This window comes from Carassius carassius, chromosome 6, assembly GCF_963082965.1.
Source record: "Carassius carassius chromosome 6, fCarCar2.1, whole genome shotgun sequence".
NCBI lineage: Eukaryota > Metazoa > Chordata > Actinopteri > Cypriniformes > Cyprinidae > Carassius > Carassius carassius.
In genome coordinates this window covers 28,264,941-28,283,591 of record NC_081760.1, presented here as the reverse complement: position 1 = coordinate 28,283,591, position 18,651 = coordinate 28,264,941, and the positions used below count along the sequence as shown (strand labels likewise).

Here is an 18,651-nt window from a genome sequence, read left to right as displayed (position 1 = left end):
TCACAAGGAGGGTAAGCCACAAACATTCATTGCCAAAGAAGCTGGCTGTTCACAGAGTGCTGTATCCAAGCATGTTAACAGAAAGATGAATTGAAGGAAAAAGTGTGGAAGAAAGAGTTGCAAAACCATCCAAGAGAACCGCAGCCTTATGAGGATTGTCAAGAAAAATCGATTCAAGAATTTAAGTGAACTTCACAAGGAACGGACTTTCTGGGGTCAAGGCATCAAGAGCCACCACACACAGACATATCAAGGAATTTGATGAACCACAGACACCATTAGAGGTATCTTACCTGGGCTAAGGAGAAGAACAACTGAACTGTTGCCCAGTGGTCCAAAGTCCTCTTTTCAGATGAGAGCAAGTTTTGTATTTCATTTGGAAACCAAGGTCCTAGAGTCTGGAGCAAGTGTGGAAAAGCTCATAGCCCAAGTTGCTTGAAGTCCAGTGTTAAGTTTCCACAGTCTGTGATGATTTGGGGTGCAATGTCATCTGAGGGTGTTGGTTCATTGTGTTTTTTGACAACCAAAGTCACTGCAGAGCACTTCATGCTTCCTTCTGCTGACCAGCTTTTTGAAGATGCTGATTTCATTGTCCAGCAGGATTCGGCACCTGCCCACACTGCCAAAAGCCCCAATGGTTGATTAAATGACCATGGTGTTGGTGGCCAACAAACTCACCACACCTGAACCCCATAGAGAATCTATAGAGGTATTGTATACCATAGAGGTATTGTCAAGAGGAAAATGAAAAACAAGAGACCAAAAAATGCAGATGAGCTGAAGGACACTGTCAAAGAAACCTGGGCTTCCATACCACCTCAGCAGTGCCACAAACTGATCACCTCCATGCCACGCCGAATTGAGACAGTAATTCAAGCAAAAGGATCCCCTACCAATTATTAAGTACATGTACAGTGTTTTTTTTTTTTTTTTGGTCTTATGAAGTATTCTAATTTGTTGAGCTAGTGAAATGTGTGGGTTTTTGTTATTTGTGAGCCAGAATCATCACAATTAAAAGAACCAAAAGAAACAAAGACTTAAACTACTTCAGTCTGTGTGCATTTAATTTTGTTAATACACAAGTTTCACAATTTGAGTTGAATTACTGAAATAAATTAACTTTTCCACGGCAGTCTAATTTATTGAGATGCACCTGTATTATTTTAGCAACTAATTAATAGGGAGAATTGGTCATTAACAATAAAGTGTTACCCACTTGGGTAAAATATATTTATGATTTTGCGATGGAGAGTGTCAAGTTCACTGCCAAATTTACAAAAGCCCCATTTCCATGGCAGGTACTTTCCCCAAGAACTAGGGACTTTGGGTGGGTAGTCGGCTGCATCCGAAAAACTAAAAAATGCTGCCTTCAGGGGCAGCATCCCAAGGCAGGAAGGAATCAAGGCATGTTCGAATCCAAATTCTGCTTTACTTCCTGTCTCCAGAGGTACGTTCTTTTGATCGAATTTTGAAGGCAGCATAGATGTTTTCTTCACTGCCTTTGATATCCCACAATCATGTGTGTTCCATTCCGTGATTGTTGTGCTAAGAAAAAATAAGATGGCGTTTGAAAGTTGCGTTTGGTGGTCACTTTGTCTTTAAGTGTATATTTCTGACTAACTTTTTGCACTTAAGTTAGTTCTAGCAAGAAATCAGTATTATAGTAATTAATTATTGTTTAGTTATCTCAAAAACGTATTCTATTTTGTTGTAGATAATTAAAACATTACGCTGCCTAAGAAATAAGTTCCATGAGGTGTCTTTGTGCAAAAACACTGCCTGCAAAGCCATTGCCTCATATGGCAGCAAGGCAGCAAGTCAGCTGCCTAGTTTCCAGCAGGTGTGTTCCCACCACAGGAACCAGGATCTAGAGTTCCGGGTAAAATTTTCCCTCAGACAGTCAGTTCCCTGCTCTTTTTCAAAGGTCTGGATGTTCAGGGGCGGGACTTGGGTGGCTGAACATGCTGATTGGTTGAGTTCACACAGCATTGTATTTCAACCACCATATATTCGCATAATTGTTACAATATTGCTGTTACTGTGTCACGAAATGTAGTTTTAAAAGTATTTCTGGCAAGAATGTAGTTGTTTAAAACTCAAATCTGTGGTTTATTTATAAAGACAGCACCTATTTGAAAATGTCCGTCACTGATTTTGGATACGTGATCTCAGCACGATCAGCGGACACTCAGTGCTCATGTTTCCCGACAAGAGCAGCCTTAACTTTGCCAGTCCTTCTAACATTTGCTGCTGGCTCTGATGTCTCTTAAGTGGAAAAATATAATATATAATTAATTTTGGGGAAATCAAACCTAATCAAGCCTAATCTTTGATCTTTATTCTATTAATCTATTAAAAAATGAAAATGATGGCAATACTGTTTGATATAATATTTTGTTTCATTGTAGCTAATGTATGTACATTCCCGGCTATTAATATGTTTAAATGAAAACGAAAGGAGTCAGTGGTGTTTGATATCATATTTTGTCTTATTGTATATACAGTAGGGGAAAATTGCAGTAGCCAAGGCAAGCTGCATGTTTATATGGTGAGCGTGATTTCACCAACATGAATTGAGATATAACTTTTCAGGAAATATCTGTTTTAGGCTTACGATCATGGTTAGGTGCTTCTACACCCTTGTTAATCAGCTATGATTTCCCATTGATTTTAGGAATAAATTATGGGTAGGGTTAGGTTTAAGCGTAAGGATTGGGTTAAGTCTATATTTTTGGACAATAATGTTGATCCAGAATCATCAAAAGATGTTGATCCAGGAACATGTCTTACTTGGCAAAATCACGTCAACCATGTTTATATAGTGGCTTCCACGCCAAGTAGGCTAGATTTAGGAACTCAATCTCAAATTGTCAATGTAACTCAAAACTTTTCCTCTTTGCTGTTAGGAGTGACAGCTGACTGCCTCTCAATGTGATTATCTTTTACATTAATCCAGGAAAGCTCTTTTAAAAAGCGAGTGTCTCCGCAGTTAACGCCAATAGCAAAAACGGCTTCACAATTTACACAATTGAAAGTGCAAAATGTTGGGCTAAGAGACAACATCTTCTATGACAACTTAAAGTGTTACATATCATCAAGGCTGAGCAAAGAATGCAACACTGCAGACAATGGGTAAATGACCTTATTGCTGTTTTCCAAGATTGTGGAGTTAATATGTTTGCATAGCTTTATAAAAAATATTTTGGCCAGTCAGCACTTACATCACTGATAGTTCCAAATGAACTTTTTTAGACCCTGCTCTGAAGTAGGAGTTAATTAAGTTCCCCCAAACTGAGCTCCTAGTTCCTGAGGAGCGAACATGCCAAAAAAGAACCAATTCTGCCAATAGTCCCAGGAACTATGAAAATGTTCCTCCGGTGCAAAAGCCCCTTATGTTAAAACACGTATTTAAAGAAATCATATTAATGCTGGACCAATCCAGCCTCTGTTGATGCCCTAGTGGTGTGATTATTTACTCAGCGTTTGATGTGGCGAAACCTGTGTTCTGCCAAGGTTTTTATCCCACTTGTTGTGCACTGATTTCCTGATGCTAACCTTACGTCCACACCTAAACCTGAAGACTGTAATTCACCAAGCGGCATCAACAGTCTGTTACATTTAATACATCCATTTCATAGAGCAAATGGGAATTTAAAACATACTGGGTGGAGCATGCTTGCAGGTTCGCAATATTTACTTGGATATGGGAGGGCTAAAAGAGGCAAGATATAAAGAGACTCTACTGTTCATTTTTCCACACGACAGACAAATCTGCAGCAAAGTGCATCAAAAATCCTTCAACAAATATACCCACTCCTATCCAATTCAACATTATGGAAGCCGAAAAAGGTAAATCATGATTTTGTGATAACATCCTTTTTCTATTTTGGTGTTAGATTTGAACATTTAATTTATGTTCCATATGTACCAATTATGGTTAGAAATGTACTATTGCACAAGAGCACTGAAAAATTAACATAATGAAAAAAGATTGAGAAACTACTGTGAAAAGACATCCATGTAATAGAGCATTTTATGCATTAATTTCATTATTCAATATGCTAAACAAATTAAATAATACATCTTAAACAAGCACTGTCACTTTACAATGTTCTTCGTATGCTATGTTGTCATAGATATATTGATTTTTATATACTGGTGGTGGTGGTTTTCTTCATGATTATGAAACTGAATGTGGCAAAATATCTGGTTGTAATGCATTAGAATGCACCAAAACAGGACACTTATGTGGTACAGAATTTATGACATAATGAATACCATCATAAAAACTCCTCTGCAGTTTATTTTTACGTTTCCAATAAGAATATGGTTTTGAAACTAGAATCTCAAATAGGACTATAAATTGCATCTCTGGAACATTTCTTATTATAATGTCATGTAAGTTGTTTAGTTAATGAACAGGGCCAAGGGAGGTGTAAAAGAAAGATAAAGTGAGGATTTGCAAAATTGTCATTTTAACTGAGGTCAAAAGGTGATATACAGCATGAAGTGTCTACAAAAATACAGAATTGTTTTTTTGTTTTTGTTTTTTGTTTTTTGCAAATAAAGAAAATCACTATTTTCCACAATTTTGTCACAAAAAATTAGCTCCAACCCTTAATACATAATACGGATGTAATAATATCCCTGTCCTTTAACAGTGCAGGGGACTCAGAAGAGCAGTGATGAAATAAGAATTGTGCTGGTTGGAAAGACTGGAGTAGGAAAGAGTGCAGCAGCAAATACCATCCTGGGAGAAAACAAGTTTAATTCAGATCTGTCCTCCTCCTCTGTGACCATAGACTGTGATAAAGCCAAAGGAGAAGTCAGTGGGCAAAAGGGTGCCGTTATTGACACTCCAGGCTTGTTTGACACAAAAGAGGAACAAACTTTGATTGAGGCAAAGATTAAACTATGCATATCGCTCTCTGCGCCAGGCCCTCATGTTTTTCTCGTGGTTGTGCAGCTTGGGAGATTTACAGCAGAGGAAAAAAGTACTGTGGAGCAAATTCAGAAAATATTTGGTGATCAAGCATCAAAATACACCATGGTACTGTTCACTCATGGAGACAAGCTGAAGCGTGTACAGAAAAGCATTCATAGGTTTGTTAAAGACAGTGCTGATCTGCTTGACTTTGTCCAGGCTACAAGTGGCCGATACCATGTTTTTGACAATGAAGATAAGGATCCAAACCAGGTCAACATGCTGTTTGAACAAATAAAGCAGCTTATGACTGTAAATGGTGAAGAGTATTACACTAATGAAATGCTTCAGGCAGCTGAGAGAGCAATAGAAGAAGAAAAAGAAAGGCTTATGCTGCAACAACAAATGACTGAACAGGAAGCAAGATACAGAGCAGAAAGAAACAATACTTTTGTGAAAGCCGGTGTGGTATTGGTAGGAGGTGCTGCTGCTGCTGCTGCGGCTGTTACTGTTAAAGCCTGCCAACTTCAATGAGAACATTTCTCTGATTGGTTAATCCAGCATTGGTTAGTTATTGATCAACAATAAATTCCTTAATTATTAATATGCAAAATAAAAAATGACAGTAGCACTGTGACATAATGCTAGCTATGGACACATTTTATTATACTAGGTCACTGTAGTTTATTTTAGTACAATGCATAATTGTATTGCAATCCTGTAATTAATAAAAATAAAAACTGAGTAAAAAAATTTTTGTTTCGTTTTGTTTTGAGATACTTGATGACTTTGATACTTGATGGTTACTACGCGCAACATTTGTGAGAGAACTGGTTATGAATGCCGACCTTCAGTTTTAAGTTTTATTTTCTTTTTGAACAAATGAAGTTCCATTTTTCCAGGAGTGAAGGAGCACCTTCGACTGATTCTGGTCGGCCTTCAGGGAGTTGGGAAAAGTGCAGCAGGAAACACCATTCTGGGCCAAGAAGAGTTTCAGTCAGACCTCAGCGCCACTTCTCTCACATCCACAAGTGAACGGAGGGATGCTGTTGTCTGTGGGAGGAAAGTGACTGTTGTAGACACTCCTGGCTTATTAAACTGTGATGCTTCTAATACAAATGTAGAGCTGGAGAGAGCCTTGACTCTGTGTGAACCCGGACCAAACGCTTTTCTCCTCGTTATTCAATTGGGCCGCTTCACTGAGCAAGAAAGACATGTGATGGACATACTCCAGAATATGTTGTGCTCAAATGTTAGTTTATTTACAATAGTACTTTTTACATATGGAGACAAACTTAAGAATAAAAATGCAGACCAGTTTGTAGGGGAGGATAAAAACCTGCAGAAACTCATCCAAAAATGTGGATCACAGTATCATGTGTTTAATAATAATGACAGAGAAAACACAAGTCAGGTTAGTGAGCTCTTTGAGAAAGTGGACAGTCAGTTGGGAAAGAGAAACAAAAAATATTATGTTAGGACAAACAAGGAGCAGGAAAAGTCCTGGAATAGATGGCCCTTCTACTTTGCTGCTGCTGCGACTGCTGCTGCTGCTGTTGCAGCTCTGTTTATGTATTCAGCATTTGCCAAGACACAAACACAGAGTCAAATCCCAGAGTGTTTTCCAAGTGCCCCATGTGATGAGATAATAAAGGTGGAAGCAGATGAGACTCAAAGTGAAACATTTTGGGAAATGTTGCACAGCCTGTTCAGCACAGCACGGCACGACGACAAGAAAGTGTATTTCTTTGGTTTAGTACCACTGCTTTATATTTTGAAAAAACTGATGAAAAAATAAACTATGTATTAAAGATTTTTAAAAGATACTTTAAATGTTTTAAAGATTCTGTTGAGAATTACATCCATGTAAAACACTTAAAAAATGCAGATACACAAATGTGCCTTTGAAATATTGCCTGTTTGGAAGAAATAATGTATATTCACTATTTTAAAGATTTAAAAAATGTATGCAAATGATTTCTGTGGTAAAGTTTTATCTTCTGTAAAACACATGACTTTTGCCTGTTTGAAAATGTAGTGCCTATAGTTGATGGTAACAGTATGTTAAAGTTTACTTATGAATGATTCTGGTGTAAACGTTATGTTTGTGTTATAAAATAAAAAGATGAACAGAAAGTTTTTCATAATAGCTTATTATTTTATGATTTTTTTATATACTGATTTCAGCTGTGCTTGAAACGTGGAATTACAGGCAGATGTTCTCAGTTCTTTTCTTCTTCTAAACCAAGGTACAAATTTGAGCTTCTGGATTAAAGTTACAAAAATTCCCACTGACATTCATTAAAAGACAAGACAGTGAACTTTGTGGTCTAGCACATATTTAACCCTTTCATAGCTTCATGGTTTCTGTTGATTCTTGTGTGCGGTACAACAGTTAACACAAATTTCAGGACAATGGCAAAGCAGGTATTTCCTGCAGCAAATGCTTTGTTGTCAAGAAAAACAAATATATAAAACATAGGGACATCTATAACATTGTTGAAGAAAAATTAAGAAAAATGTGTACAACAAATATTAATTTCAGTGTGAAATGTTATATAAATGTTTATGATGTAACATTAGATTATGCAGTATTACAGTGTATCTGTTCATTGCTTTTAAACAGTGCCAGAGCAGCAGGATCCATGTGAAGAGCTCATGATTATTCTCTTGGGAAAGACTGGAGTTGGAAAAAGTGCTGCTGGAAACACAATTCTTGGTGACAAGTTTTTTAAAGTGAATTTGTCATCATCGTATGTGACAAAGGTTTGCTGGAAAGCTACACAGAATGTCAACCACACAAAGGTTGCTGTTATTGACACACCAGGACTGTTTGACCCCAGCTTTACTATCGAGGAGATGGTCAGCAGAATTAAGCTGTGTATTCCCCTTTCTACTCCCGGTCCACACATCTCCTTGCTGGTGCTTCAGCCTGGTCGGTTCACAAAAGAGGACAGAGACACAGTGGACATTTTTCTCAAAATCTTTGGAGAAGATGCAAATAAGCATGCCATGAGTTTATATATCCAAGAGTTTGTCGCTGACAATCCTGATTTGAAGATACTCTTCAAGAAATGCCAGAAGCGATATCATGTTTTTAATAATGAGTCCAAAGATACCATGCAGGTTGATCAACTTTTTGAAAAAATACACAAGATAATTTCTGAGAATGGAGGATGTTTTTATACCAGTGAAATGCTAGAGAAGGCAGAGATTGCAATTCAAGAGGAAAAACAGCTAATCTTAATGGAAAACGAAGAGCAGAGAACTGGAGGATCTGAAAATCAGATATGAGGCAGAGGCTCTCAAACAGGCCATAACAGAGCTGTGGGAAAGAAAAGAGAGGGAGGCGAGAGAGAAAGCAGAAAGAAACAACACATATCTCAAAATAATTGTGGAGTTTCTGTTCACTACTCTTGAAAAGTTCATTATGAGAAACCTTGGACAAAATCAATGAATGATACTGGTTGAACACCTGTAGGTTTATGAATCTTTTTAGAGACCAGCCCAAATAACCTCAACCTTTGTAGAGTACACCAACCCATCTATAGTAGCATATACAGTGTGTGTATATGTACAGTTATCCAAAATGTTTTCTGGAGAATTAAGGAACCATTGAAAATAAATAAAGTTATTTGCATTATTTATCAATGTAGCACATGCACACTTATGCAGTGCATTTCATAAAATGATAATTATTCAAAATGATTACCTACATATGTGGTTTCAAGGATCGGATGAAAACATTTCAAACACTATTTACACGTGTATTTAGCACTGACCACTTGTGAAGAAAAAAGAAAAGAAAAAAAGGATGTTAATGCCGTGTGTAAAGGAGTCACATTTTAAGTGAGACTTAAGTATTCAAAAGTGTTTGCTTGTCTGTTCACGGACTCCAGACAAACTAACAGTCATTAAAGGGAACTTTTCAGTGAACTGATTAATTGAACTGATTAATATAAAACACTGATTCTTACATGAGCGAAACAAGTGACTTGCTTGTTTATGTAACAAATATTAAAAACAATATACTTGTAAACGGTTCCAAATTCTGTCTTTATAAGTCAAGAAATTCAACTAATTAATTCTGAAATGATGATTCATTCAGGAACGAAAGAAGTTTATAAATGACTCACTGAATCAGTCAACTCACCCAATTTTTTCAAAAACATTGAACCATTCAGAAAACATTGTTGTGTATATTACTATATTTAACACAGTATTGGAATCAAGTGCACACACACACACACACTATGGGTACTATAGGCCTAAGAAACCAAGAAACTAAGAGACCATAAAATAGTATCTAAGATACTGATATAGGTAATAGAATGTTCAAAATTGCAACACTAAACCTAAATGACTTCAGTTTTTTTTTAATCGAGCAGTCAATACAGTGCATTAAAGTATGTTTTCCTTATAAACATGTAATTAAAAAATGTAAGCTGTTCATATTTAGAAACCCACAAGACAAACACACAAGTACTGAGTCTGCTAGCAAATAATGTTTAAAACAATTTCTCCACAATATGTAGGAAATTGAATTTATATAAATAATTACAATTAATAACTTTTTTTTACCTCAACTGCCAGTACCAACTTATTAGAAATTAATATTACAATCAACTTATCTGTTCGTCCAGCGAACACAACACTAAGAAATCAACACTAAGAAAGGATATTTTCTTGGCCACAGAAAATAACACTGTAACGATAAAAACTCCATAACTATGGGAAGAAGGAGGCGGGAACCGGCGGACAATCAAATAAAGACTTTAATAACAAAATAAACACAAAACAGCGCAACATCCCCTCGCGGACGACTGTCGCGCACAAATAAAAAGCAAACACAAACTAAAACCCAGGCCTGGTCCTTCACTGTCGTCGCTCCAGTTTTATATCCTTCCATCTCCTCCGTGGGACTCGAGACCGGTGGGTCGAACAGGTGTCGCTCATCTCCAATCACTCCACCGGCCTCGCTCTGTTCCCACGCTCTCGGCCCCGCCCCACTCGTCACAAACATTTACAGTAATAATGCATTATAGCATGTAGCTGTGATATGAGGTGAATTTTCAGCATCATTACTCCAGTCTTAAGTATCACATCCTTCAGAAATCTTTCTAATATGCTGATATTCTACTCAAGAAACCTTTTTTAATTATTATTATTATTATTATTAATATTTGTATGCTGTTTTTCTGAACTTTCTATTCATCAAAGCAACCGGAAAAAAATCGACTGTTGTTTTCAACATAATCATAATACATATTTTTTTTTTCATACTGATTTCTGAAGGATCCTGCGACTGGAGTAATGATGTTAAAAATGTAACTTACTTACATTTTAAAATATTTTCAAATAGAAAACAGTTATTTAATAGTTTAATAGTTATTTAATAGTTATTTAATGTTTTGCTGTACTTTTGGATGAAATAAATGCAGGCTTGGTGAACAGAAGAGACTTATTTAAAAAACATTAATAATTTTACTATTCAAAAACTTTTAGTGTATAGGCAACTTCATTTTTTATAGTCCTTCCTTTCAAATATTTTGTTCACAGATCATTTCTAACACACTGTCTCAACATGTATGTATTCAAACAACAACAACAACATTTTCCTTTTTCTGTATTTCAGTTGAAAAGGAAGACCAAAGGGCCTGTCAAACTCTATTCAAACCCGTCTTGTTTGTGGAGAGGGATGAATTTGACCATCTTGTGTGTTTATGGAGAAGACCAAAAGCTGCTAAGGCAGATATTTCCAGTGGTACATCTGTGTCGGTCTTAGCACCTCGACAGAACTTTACTGCAGTTACATTTTGCACCGAATTTGATTTTTTTTTTTACATACCCCACGACCCCATCAGTACGAGCCCTGAGCTTTTCCTCCTGATGTCACTGACCATCGCCTCGCCTCTCATGCAGACTGTGTCCATTGTAAGTAGTCCGAGCGTTTATATCATAAAGTTTATTGAGTCAACTATATTCTTTATTAGTGCCGTCTCTTCCCGCTCTAACATGATATCTGTCCACACCTCACAGTCTGTCTTTATTTCCATGTTGATTTTAATTGAACATATCTGTCTAAAAGCAGGTCTGGAAATGCTGTTTAACTCGTCATGTGACACATCAGGGGCCGGTTGGGTAAACATAACCATTATGTTAAGACTGTGTCTTAAGATCTAGTTGACTAACTAGCAGTGAGCCAAAAGATAATCGTTCTAATTTTTCTCATTAAAATTTGGCCAATCTATGTTTTTTTAACTGGCTTTTAACACTTATGACTGGTCATATATTATGACCGCAACATAAATGATGCCCACTGCTCCATGTGTGTGTGTGTGTCTGTGTGTGTTCACTGCTGTGTGTGCACTTTGAATGGGTTAAATTCAAAGTACAAATATTGAGTATGGGTCTTGGCTGTATGTCACGTCGCTTTCACTTTTTTGTCACTTTCATTTGTTGTCAATGTTTTAATTGTTCATCATGTGATAAATTCTCTTTTTTCCTTCTTGCAGAATTTCTCACTGATTCCTTAGTCCTTCTCCAAAAGCATCCACATCACTCTCTCTTGTGTGGCACATCTGCTCTCTTAATTGTCATGTATTTCTAAGCTGATGGTTCTGGGGGGTTAATGTTTAAAGCTCTTGTGTTTTTAATTATTTTGGGAGAAAGAACCCCGAAAAGGAACCAAACTGCCAAATATAAATTGTGTTCAATAAACTCAAGTAAACTTGCCAAAGTGGTTCCTGTCTGAAGTGTCACTATCACCATACTGTGTTCTACATGCCAACTAATTCAAAATGGTAATGTAAAAATTATATATATTTTTTTATTTTTAATATTGTTTCATTAATTGCATCAACAATGTTATTGAATTGTATATTATGTTAAATATATATATATATATATTTATATATATATATATATACACACACGTGTGTGTGTGTGTGTGTGTGTGTGTGTGTGTGTGTGTGTGTGTGTGTGTGTGTGTGTGTGTTTGAAACATTTAAGGTCATTTAATGATAGAAATGCATTTTCTGACTGAAAACGATTTATAAAAGTATAATTTTTATTAACAGTTTTAGTCTGTTACATATTTCTGTCTCTACCTATTAGTTACTTTTATCAATCAGTCATTTTTTAAAGTTGTTATGATTCAGTATAATCTATAATTTTTATAATAACTACTTTTATGTTTGTATGTCTTCATAGTGGCACAAACTGGAGAGAGTGAATGCTGTTATGGGCATTATATTTGTCTGAAAAGTTCGAAATATCAATAAACATTGATATGGAAATTACTACAAATGTGTGCAATTTGTATGCCTGTGTTTTTAAAATTGTATTTATTTTTCTTTTTTATTATTATTTTCCTTTTTATACCTGTAGATCAACTGGGAGAGCTAAGAATGGCAAGATTTGACATACCGTATTTGCCGGACTATAAGTTGCACTTTTTTTCATAGTTTGGCTGGTCCTGCGACTTGTAGCCAGGTTCGACTTATTTATCAAAATTAATTTGACATGAACCAAGAGACATGAACCAAGAGAAAACATTACCGTCTACAGCCGCGAGAGGGCGCTCTATGCTGCTCAATGTACAGTAGGCTACAGGAGCACTGAGCAGCATCTCTGGCAGCAAAGAGCGCCCTCTCGCGGCTGTAGATGGTAATGTTTTCTCTTGGTTCATTAGTCTTAGGCCTAGTCCACACGGACACGGGTATATTTATAACTGGAGTTTTTCCTCCTGCGTTTAAAAAAAAATCCCGTCCACATGAAAACGCAAAAACGTGCTATCAAGCGCTGTCAAGAGCATGCCACACCAGCAGGCGGCGATATAACCCAAATTGTAAAGTCACCTTGGCCAATCAGAAGCAGTAAGCAGCGCACAATCTGACGTCAAACACAGCGGAAAACGGCGCACACTCTGACGTCGCAAGGCAAAAACCCCGGTTATTCTGTCCACACGACAACACTGCAACCGGCGTTTCTGAAAAGGCTCACCCTGGCCGTAGTTTTCAAAAATGTTCGGTTTCGGTGCCCTGAAACTGCGTTTTTGTGTGGACGAAAGGCCGAACCGCGTAAAAAAAGTCACGGTTATAAAAATACCCGTGTCCGTGTGGACAGGGCCTTAGTTCATTTCTTTTGGTTCATGTCAAATTAATTTTGATAAATAAGTCTCACCTGACTATAAGTCGCAGGACCAGCCAAACTATGAAAAAATATATACTCCTGCGGGCAATTAAGGGATGTTAATATTGTCGTGTTTTTAGTTAGGATACCTAGAACACATTCACGTTTAAATTGAGTAGGCTACCACAGGTTAATTTAAAACTAAACGAAATTGTAGCCTACGCACGCTACTGTTGCTGAAAGCGTCTGATATCACGCACTTGGATTGGTTGGCAAAGTCCAGCTGCGTCCTGTAATACGCAGGTGGGTTGCATTAACACAAATAAACCATATATTGTCGCAGTCTTATTTTTCCACACTTCGTGAGTGTTTAGCGCTCCTAATGTTCATCGCCTTTTCTGGGTCAGAATAAAATATCAGGTCATGTGCAGACTATTCTGTTTCTTTGAGGTTAAATCTATATTTAGTTTTTTAAATTTAGCTAGTTTACATTAGCTAGTTAATTACATTAGTGGTTCTATCATCTATATTTATTCACACCACAGCAGTTATGACTTTATGAACTACTGTTACGCCCTGTGGACGTATTTGTGAATTGTGCGCTTTGGGAGAGTGTCACCTACAGGTGGATGCGAGTGACAATGGTGCTGGAGCTGTATTGTTACAGGAGGATCAAGCTTGTGTTGAACATCCTGTCTCCTATTTTTCTAGAAAGTTCATTGGAGCTCAACGGAATTATAGTGTAATTGAAAAAGAGGCCCTTGCACTGTTATTAGCTCTCAAGCATTTTGATGTCTACTTGGGTAGTAGTATTAGTCCTATTGTGGTATATACTGATCATAATCCCCTGGTGTTCCTTTCTCGTATGTCAGGTGCTAATCAACGGTTGTTACGGTGGTCTCTTACTCTACAAGAGTACAGCTTAGATATTCGTCACAAGAAGGGGGTGGAGAATGTTATGGCAGATGCCCTTTCAAGAAGTTAAGAGTGGTACCCGATTAATGTATCCACCATCTAGGAGATGTTTGGGTTGACATTTTTTATTTTGTTTCTTATTTTTATTTATTTATTTTTGCATTCTTAGTGGTGGGGGTGTTACGCCCTGTGGACGTATTTGTGAATTGTGCGCTCTTGGGAGAGTGTCACCTACTGGGCAAGTTAGGCATTGCATGTTTTCTTCTCTTGCTCTTTCTGTCTCTCTCTCCGTTATAGATCGCTAATTGGATTCCAGCTGATGTCCATCATTCATCAGTACTGAGTGAACGCTACAGAGATCCAAGGTATATAAGATGGCAAAGAAACAATGCTGGAGGACTGACGGCTACGCGCTCACTCTTTGTCCTGATCCAGATTGGTGTTATTTTGTGTATCTCAGTGTGACCAAGTGTGGTCTTTATTAGTGATGGCAAAATCGAGGCCTCGTGAACCAATGAAACAGTTGAACCAAATGTGCCATATTGTTTCGAGGCTTCGAATCAATCCGACACCCGTCTCAACGGTGACACCTAGTGGTCACTTGCAGGTGTTGATCTGAAACAACCTTGACGAGCCATTAAAAAAATGTGTTGTTTTTTTATTATTATAATGTTCTAATATGTGAAGCTTGTAACCTATAGGCTCCTCACTGTGCATAATGTTATTTTGGTCATGAAAAATGAATATTAATAAAAGAAATCAAGCCACAATGTCTCACTTTTTTAGAGATTTTTATTCAAAAATATGAATTTATCTGCTGTGGAAGGACTTAGCCTACTTCTTTTTTTACAGATAATTTCTCCAGCCTTTGAAAAAATCCTCTCACAAGGGACACCTGTTGCTGGCATACAAAGATATTTTTTTGCAAGGACATACAAATGAGGAAAGATTACTGCTCTCTCTTTCCAGTAAGTTAGTGGATCATGAGTTCTGGGCAAATACGCATCGTTGATGTATTTTTTCACTTCCACTGTGGCATCAGCTGTAGCATTGTGTATCATCTTGGTTTGATGGATGCGAGTATCAAAAAGTTCCCATAAACTGTCCTGTGTTTCTACTGGTGTTGATGTTGATGGTGATGATGATGATGATGGGTGTGATGTTGACATTTCTGGGTCTGAATAAAAATGAAAACAGCAATTAGTAACAAATCCTAAACTGACGGCATATATGAAGGATATATTATATTACATGATTCAGATTACATAACATAACACAGACTGAAACTGCTCACCAGGATTTGTGTTTGAACGCATCAGTGAAGCACACTCCAGTGTGATATGCTTTTCAGCTTCCTGGGCTTTGGCAGCATTTCCAAATGCCACATTTTTTAACCTTGGGTCCAGCAGTGTAGCCAGTGCCAAGGCTCTAAAACTCTCATAACCTCCACATCTGGAGTGCAGACCTTCTTGCAGATGTGAGCCTATGAGCCAAAACAGGAGAAACACATATTTATAATAATGACAATAATATGACAGTTATGGCCAATCACATGGGTAGTATGGTCATTGTGGCCTACCTAATTGAACAGTTGATTCCTGCGTTGCATTTCCTTTTTTCTGTGCAAGCTTGTGCTGCAACATCCTGTACAGTGGTATAAGCTTTGAAGCAGACACTCTCTTTTCCTCTGACATCTCTGTTGTTGCGAGTTTGAATGGTTGCAGTATTGACAATGATTGTTCAATAATGTCATAATCAATACTTGTCAGGGGAGCAGTATCATTGTTTAAGTTGGAAAGTGCAGCAGCCACTGGTTCACGTTGGTCATACAAGCGCTGTAGCATGTCAAATGTGCTGTTCCATCTCGTGTCAACCTCCTGTATCAGTTTCAGAGTTGGTCTTCCCATCAAGCTCTGCATCTCCACAAGCTTGTCCTTTGCTTTGCAGCTGGATCTGAACAACCCCAGTATCTTTCTGGCCTTCTGACGTATTTCATTGATGACTGGGGTTTGATCTAGTGCCTTTTTCACAATCAAATTTAAAGTATGAGCAAAACATGGGACATGGCGAAGGTGGAGTAGCTGGGCACTTAGGATCATGTTAGATGCATTGTCAGTCACCATGCACTGAACTTTGGAGGTTATTCCCCACTCAGCCATTAGCAAGGCTTTAGCCTCCATGAGATGCTGGGCTGTGTGGGTTTGGTAAAACCTCCTTACACCCAGTACAACAGTTGCCATTTTTGCCTCTGGTGTTATGTAATGGCAAGTCACACCAAGATATCCATCCATATTAATGGAGGACCACATGTCAGCTGTAAGGCTAACAAATTCGGCCTTTTGTAGGTCCTCCATTGTCTTCTCCTTGGCTTTGTTGTACTTTTCGCTGACCATTATTTTAAGCACCTTCCGGGATGGGAGGACATAGCTTGGATCAAGCTTGTTCACAAATGCCCTGAATCCCTCATCGTCCACGATGGTGAAGGGCTGCAGATCCTTCACCACCATGTTTATAAGAGCCTCATCCAATTCCCTCTGTCTGACTTTTAAAAGAGAAGACAAAACATACTTTCAGACAAATACATTGGAAAAATACAGCTTCAATTAGTGCACATCTATTAAAAGTATAGCCTACTGGTTCATTATTTGGAAACCTTCCAGTGTTTATAATCAGTGCTTTATATAACTTATAAACTTTATAAACAGTGTCCCAAAAGGTTGTAATTATATTTCAATTATAATTATATCCCAAACAATGCATACCTTGCTTAGATGGCCCAGCAGTGTCAGTAGCAGGCCTAGGTACAGGGGGAATGCCATCCTCTGCACCCTGCAAAATGGCAGGATGAGTGCTCCTCAAATGGCGCATCATGGATGATGTATTGTTGCAGTAGGCTAGCTGCCGATCACAATACACACATCTCACTTTATTTGGGGTTTCTAAATGGAAATGCTCCCACACCACAGATGTACGGCATCTCTTCTGGGGAGCTTCCATTTTATCTATCTATCCAAATCTATCTATCTATATATGAATCGATCTATGTATCTAGATATGTATCTATAATCGATGTATCTATATATGTATCTATCTGTAATATATGTATTTATATATGTATCTATAATCTATCTATATATGTATCTATCTATAATATATGTATTTATATATGTATCTGTAATCTATCTATATATGTATCTATCTATTAATCTAGCTGTCTATATATATTTATATCTATGTATCTATTAATGTGTCACTATATGTATACTCTGTCTGTCTCTAGCCTCTCAGTCAATGTGTTGTGTAAATTTAAATGTAAGTCTAAATTGCCTATAACTAATCAAATCGCACTATGTCACTATATCACCAAAAATCCGCTATCTCAAAGTCAAACTCCTCTCACAAAAACCCACGAGGTCAAAATGCGTTTATTTCACTTTTATACAGATGTGCGATTGTGTGGTCTGTTCCCGACCGTTCCAATCAAACGCTGATTCGGCGGACCACACCTGATGAAACAATTAGTGAAACACTTCGAGGCTTCATTTGGTCATAGTCACGTGACATGGGTGTTTCGAATCACGCTTCGGATCAGTGTTTCGACACATCTGCGCTTCGGGATCTCGCAAAGCTTCGGAACGACTGTTTCGCTTCAGCCATCCTTAGTCTTTATTACCTCTTAACTTTGTGAATGAACTTGTCAATTACAAACTATGAGAGAACGTGTGAACGTTATGGTGGGTGTGTTTATGATTCTTTTGTGTTATTTTCTAAGTTATGTAAATACCTTTTGTTTATCTTTCTTAGGAAGCGGTAGGGAGAGGGTGCCATTTTCTTTGAGTATAAAATTTTGTTTATGTTTATGGTAGACAGGGAGATAGGTAAGACTCTGTCATTTCTTTTCTTTTTTTTAGTTACGGTTATTTAGAGTTTCCGTGTTTAGTTAGAGGTTTTTGTTTGTTATGTTGGCCTGGCCCTCTCCTGAAGATTTGCTTCCTTTGTTATTAATAAATTAAGTTATTTTGCTTAATTTTGTGTTTGTGCTTTTCTGGATCAGGGGATTGATGTGACCGTCAGACTTTTTTTTTTATTTTTACATTTTGTTACAACTTCATTTAAACCCTAGACTAATAGTGAGGTTCGTAACAAGTGGGGGCTCGTCTGTTTTTTTTTTTTTGCGAAGTGAGTTTGTTTATTTTTCGGATCGCAAATTGGAAGTTTTCTCTGTTTGTCCAAAACTGAAGTCTGTTTGTACGATCGTGATTCGATGGGTCGCGGTTTGTGTATGGTGAGTATTTTTTTCTCTCTTCCTCTAACGATTTGACTGTTTTCATCTGTGGGTGGGGAAGGAGTAAAGAAGGGAAACGTAGAAATAATGGAATTCGATTTAACAGCGTTTACTCTCATGCCCACGATCGAAGTCTTCAATAGATGTAGAAAAAAAGATTTGGTTTTAATTGCGGAATTCTTCGATATTCGTATTGAGAGGGAGGCCGCTAAACAAGTGCTTAAACAAGATCTTCATGAGAAATTGGCAACTGCAGGTATTTTACCTAAACAATCTGGTGATGAGGATGAGTTGGTAGTGGATCCTGAAGAGGCAAGTCCAAATTTTGATTCTGTGCCTCAGGATCCAAAGATTGCTTTAAAATTGAAAGAGATGGATCTTTTAATTAAGAAGC

General features: G+C 37.4%; 2 protein-coding genes across 2 annotated transcripts; both read left to right on the top strand.

Annotated features, from left to right (window-relative positions):
* Positions 1-652: 652 nt before the first annotated feature.
* LOC132141681 (GTPase IMAP family member 9) lies at positions 653-5,480 on the top strand. The gene is made up of 3 exons (XM_059551349.1): positions 653-709; positions 1,715-1,879; positions 4,667-5,480. The coding sequence occupies exons 1-3, from the start codon at positions 653-655 to the stop codon at positions 5,456-5,458; spliced, it is 1,014 nt and encodes a 337-aa protein (XP_059407332.1). The 3' UTR covers positions 5,459-5,480.
* Positions 5,481-5,707: 227 nt separating this feature from the next.
* On the top strand, positions 5,708-8,381 carry LOC132141680 (GTPase IMAP family member 7). The gene is given in 4 exon segments (XM_059551348.1): positions 5,708-5,726; positions 5,827-5,955; positions 7,551-8,187; positions 8,189-8,381. Coding segments are annotated over 4 exon segments (978 nt in total).
* The last annotated feature ends 10,270 nt before the right edge of the window (positions 8,382-18,651 follow it).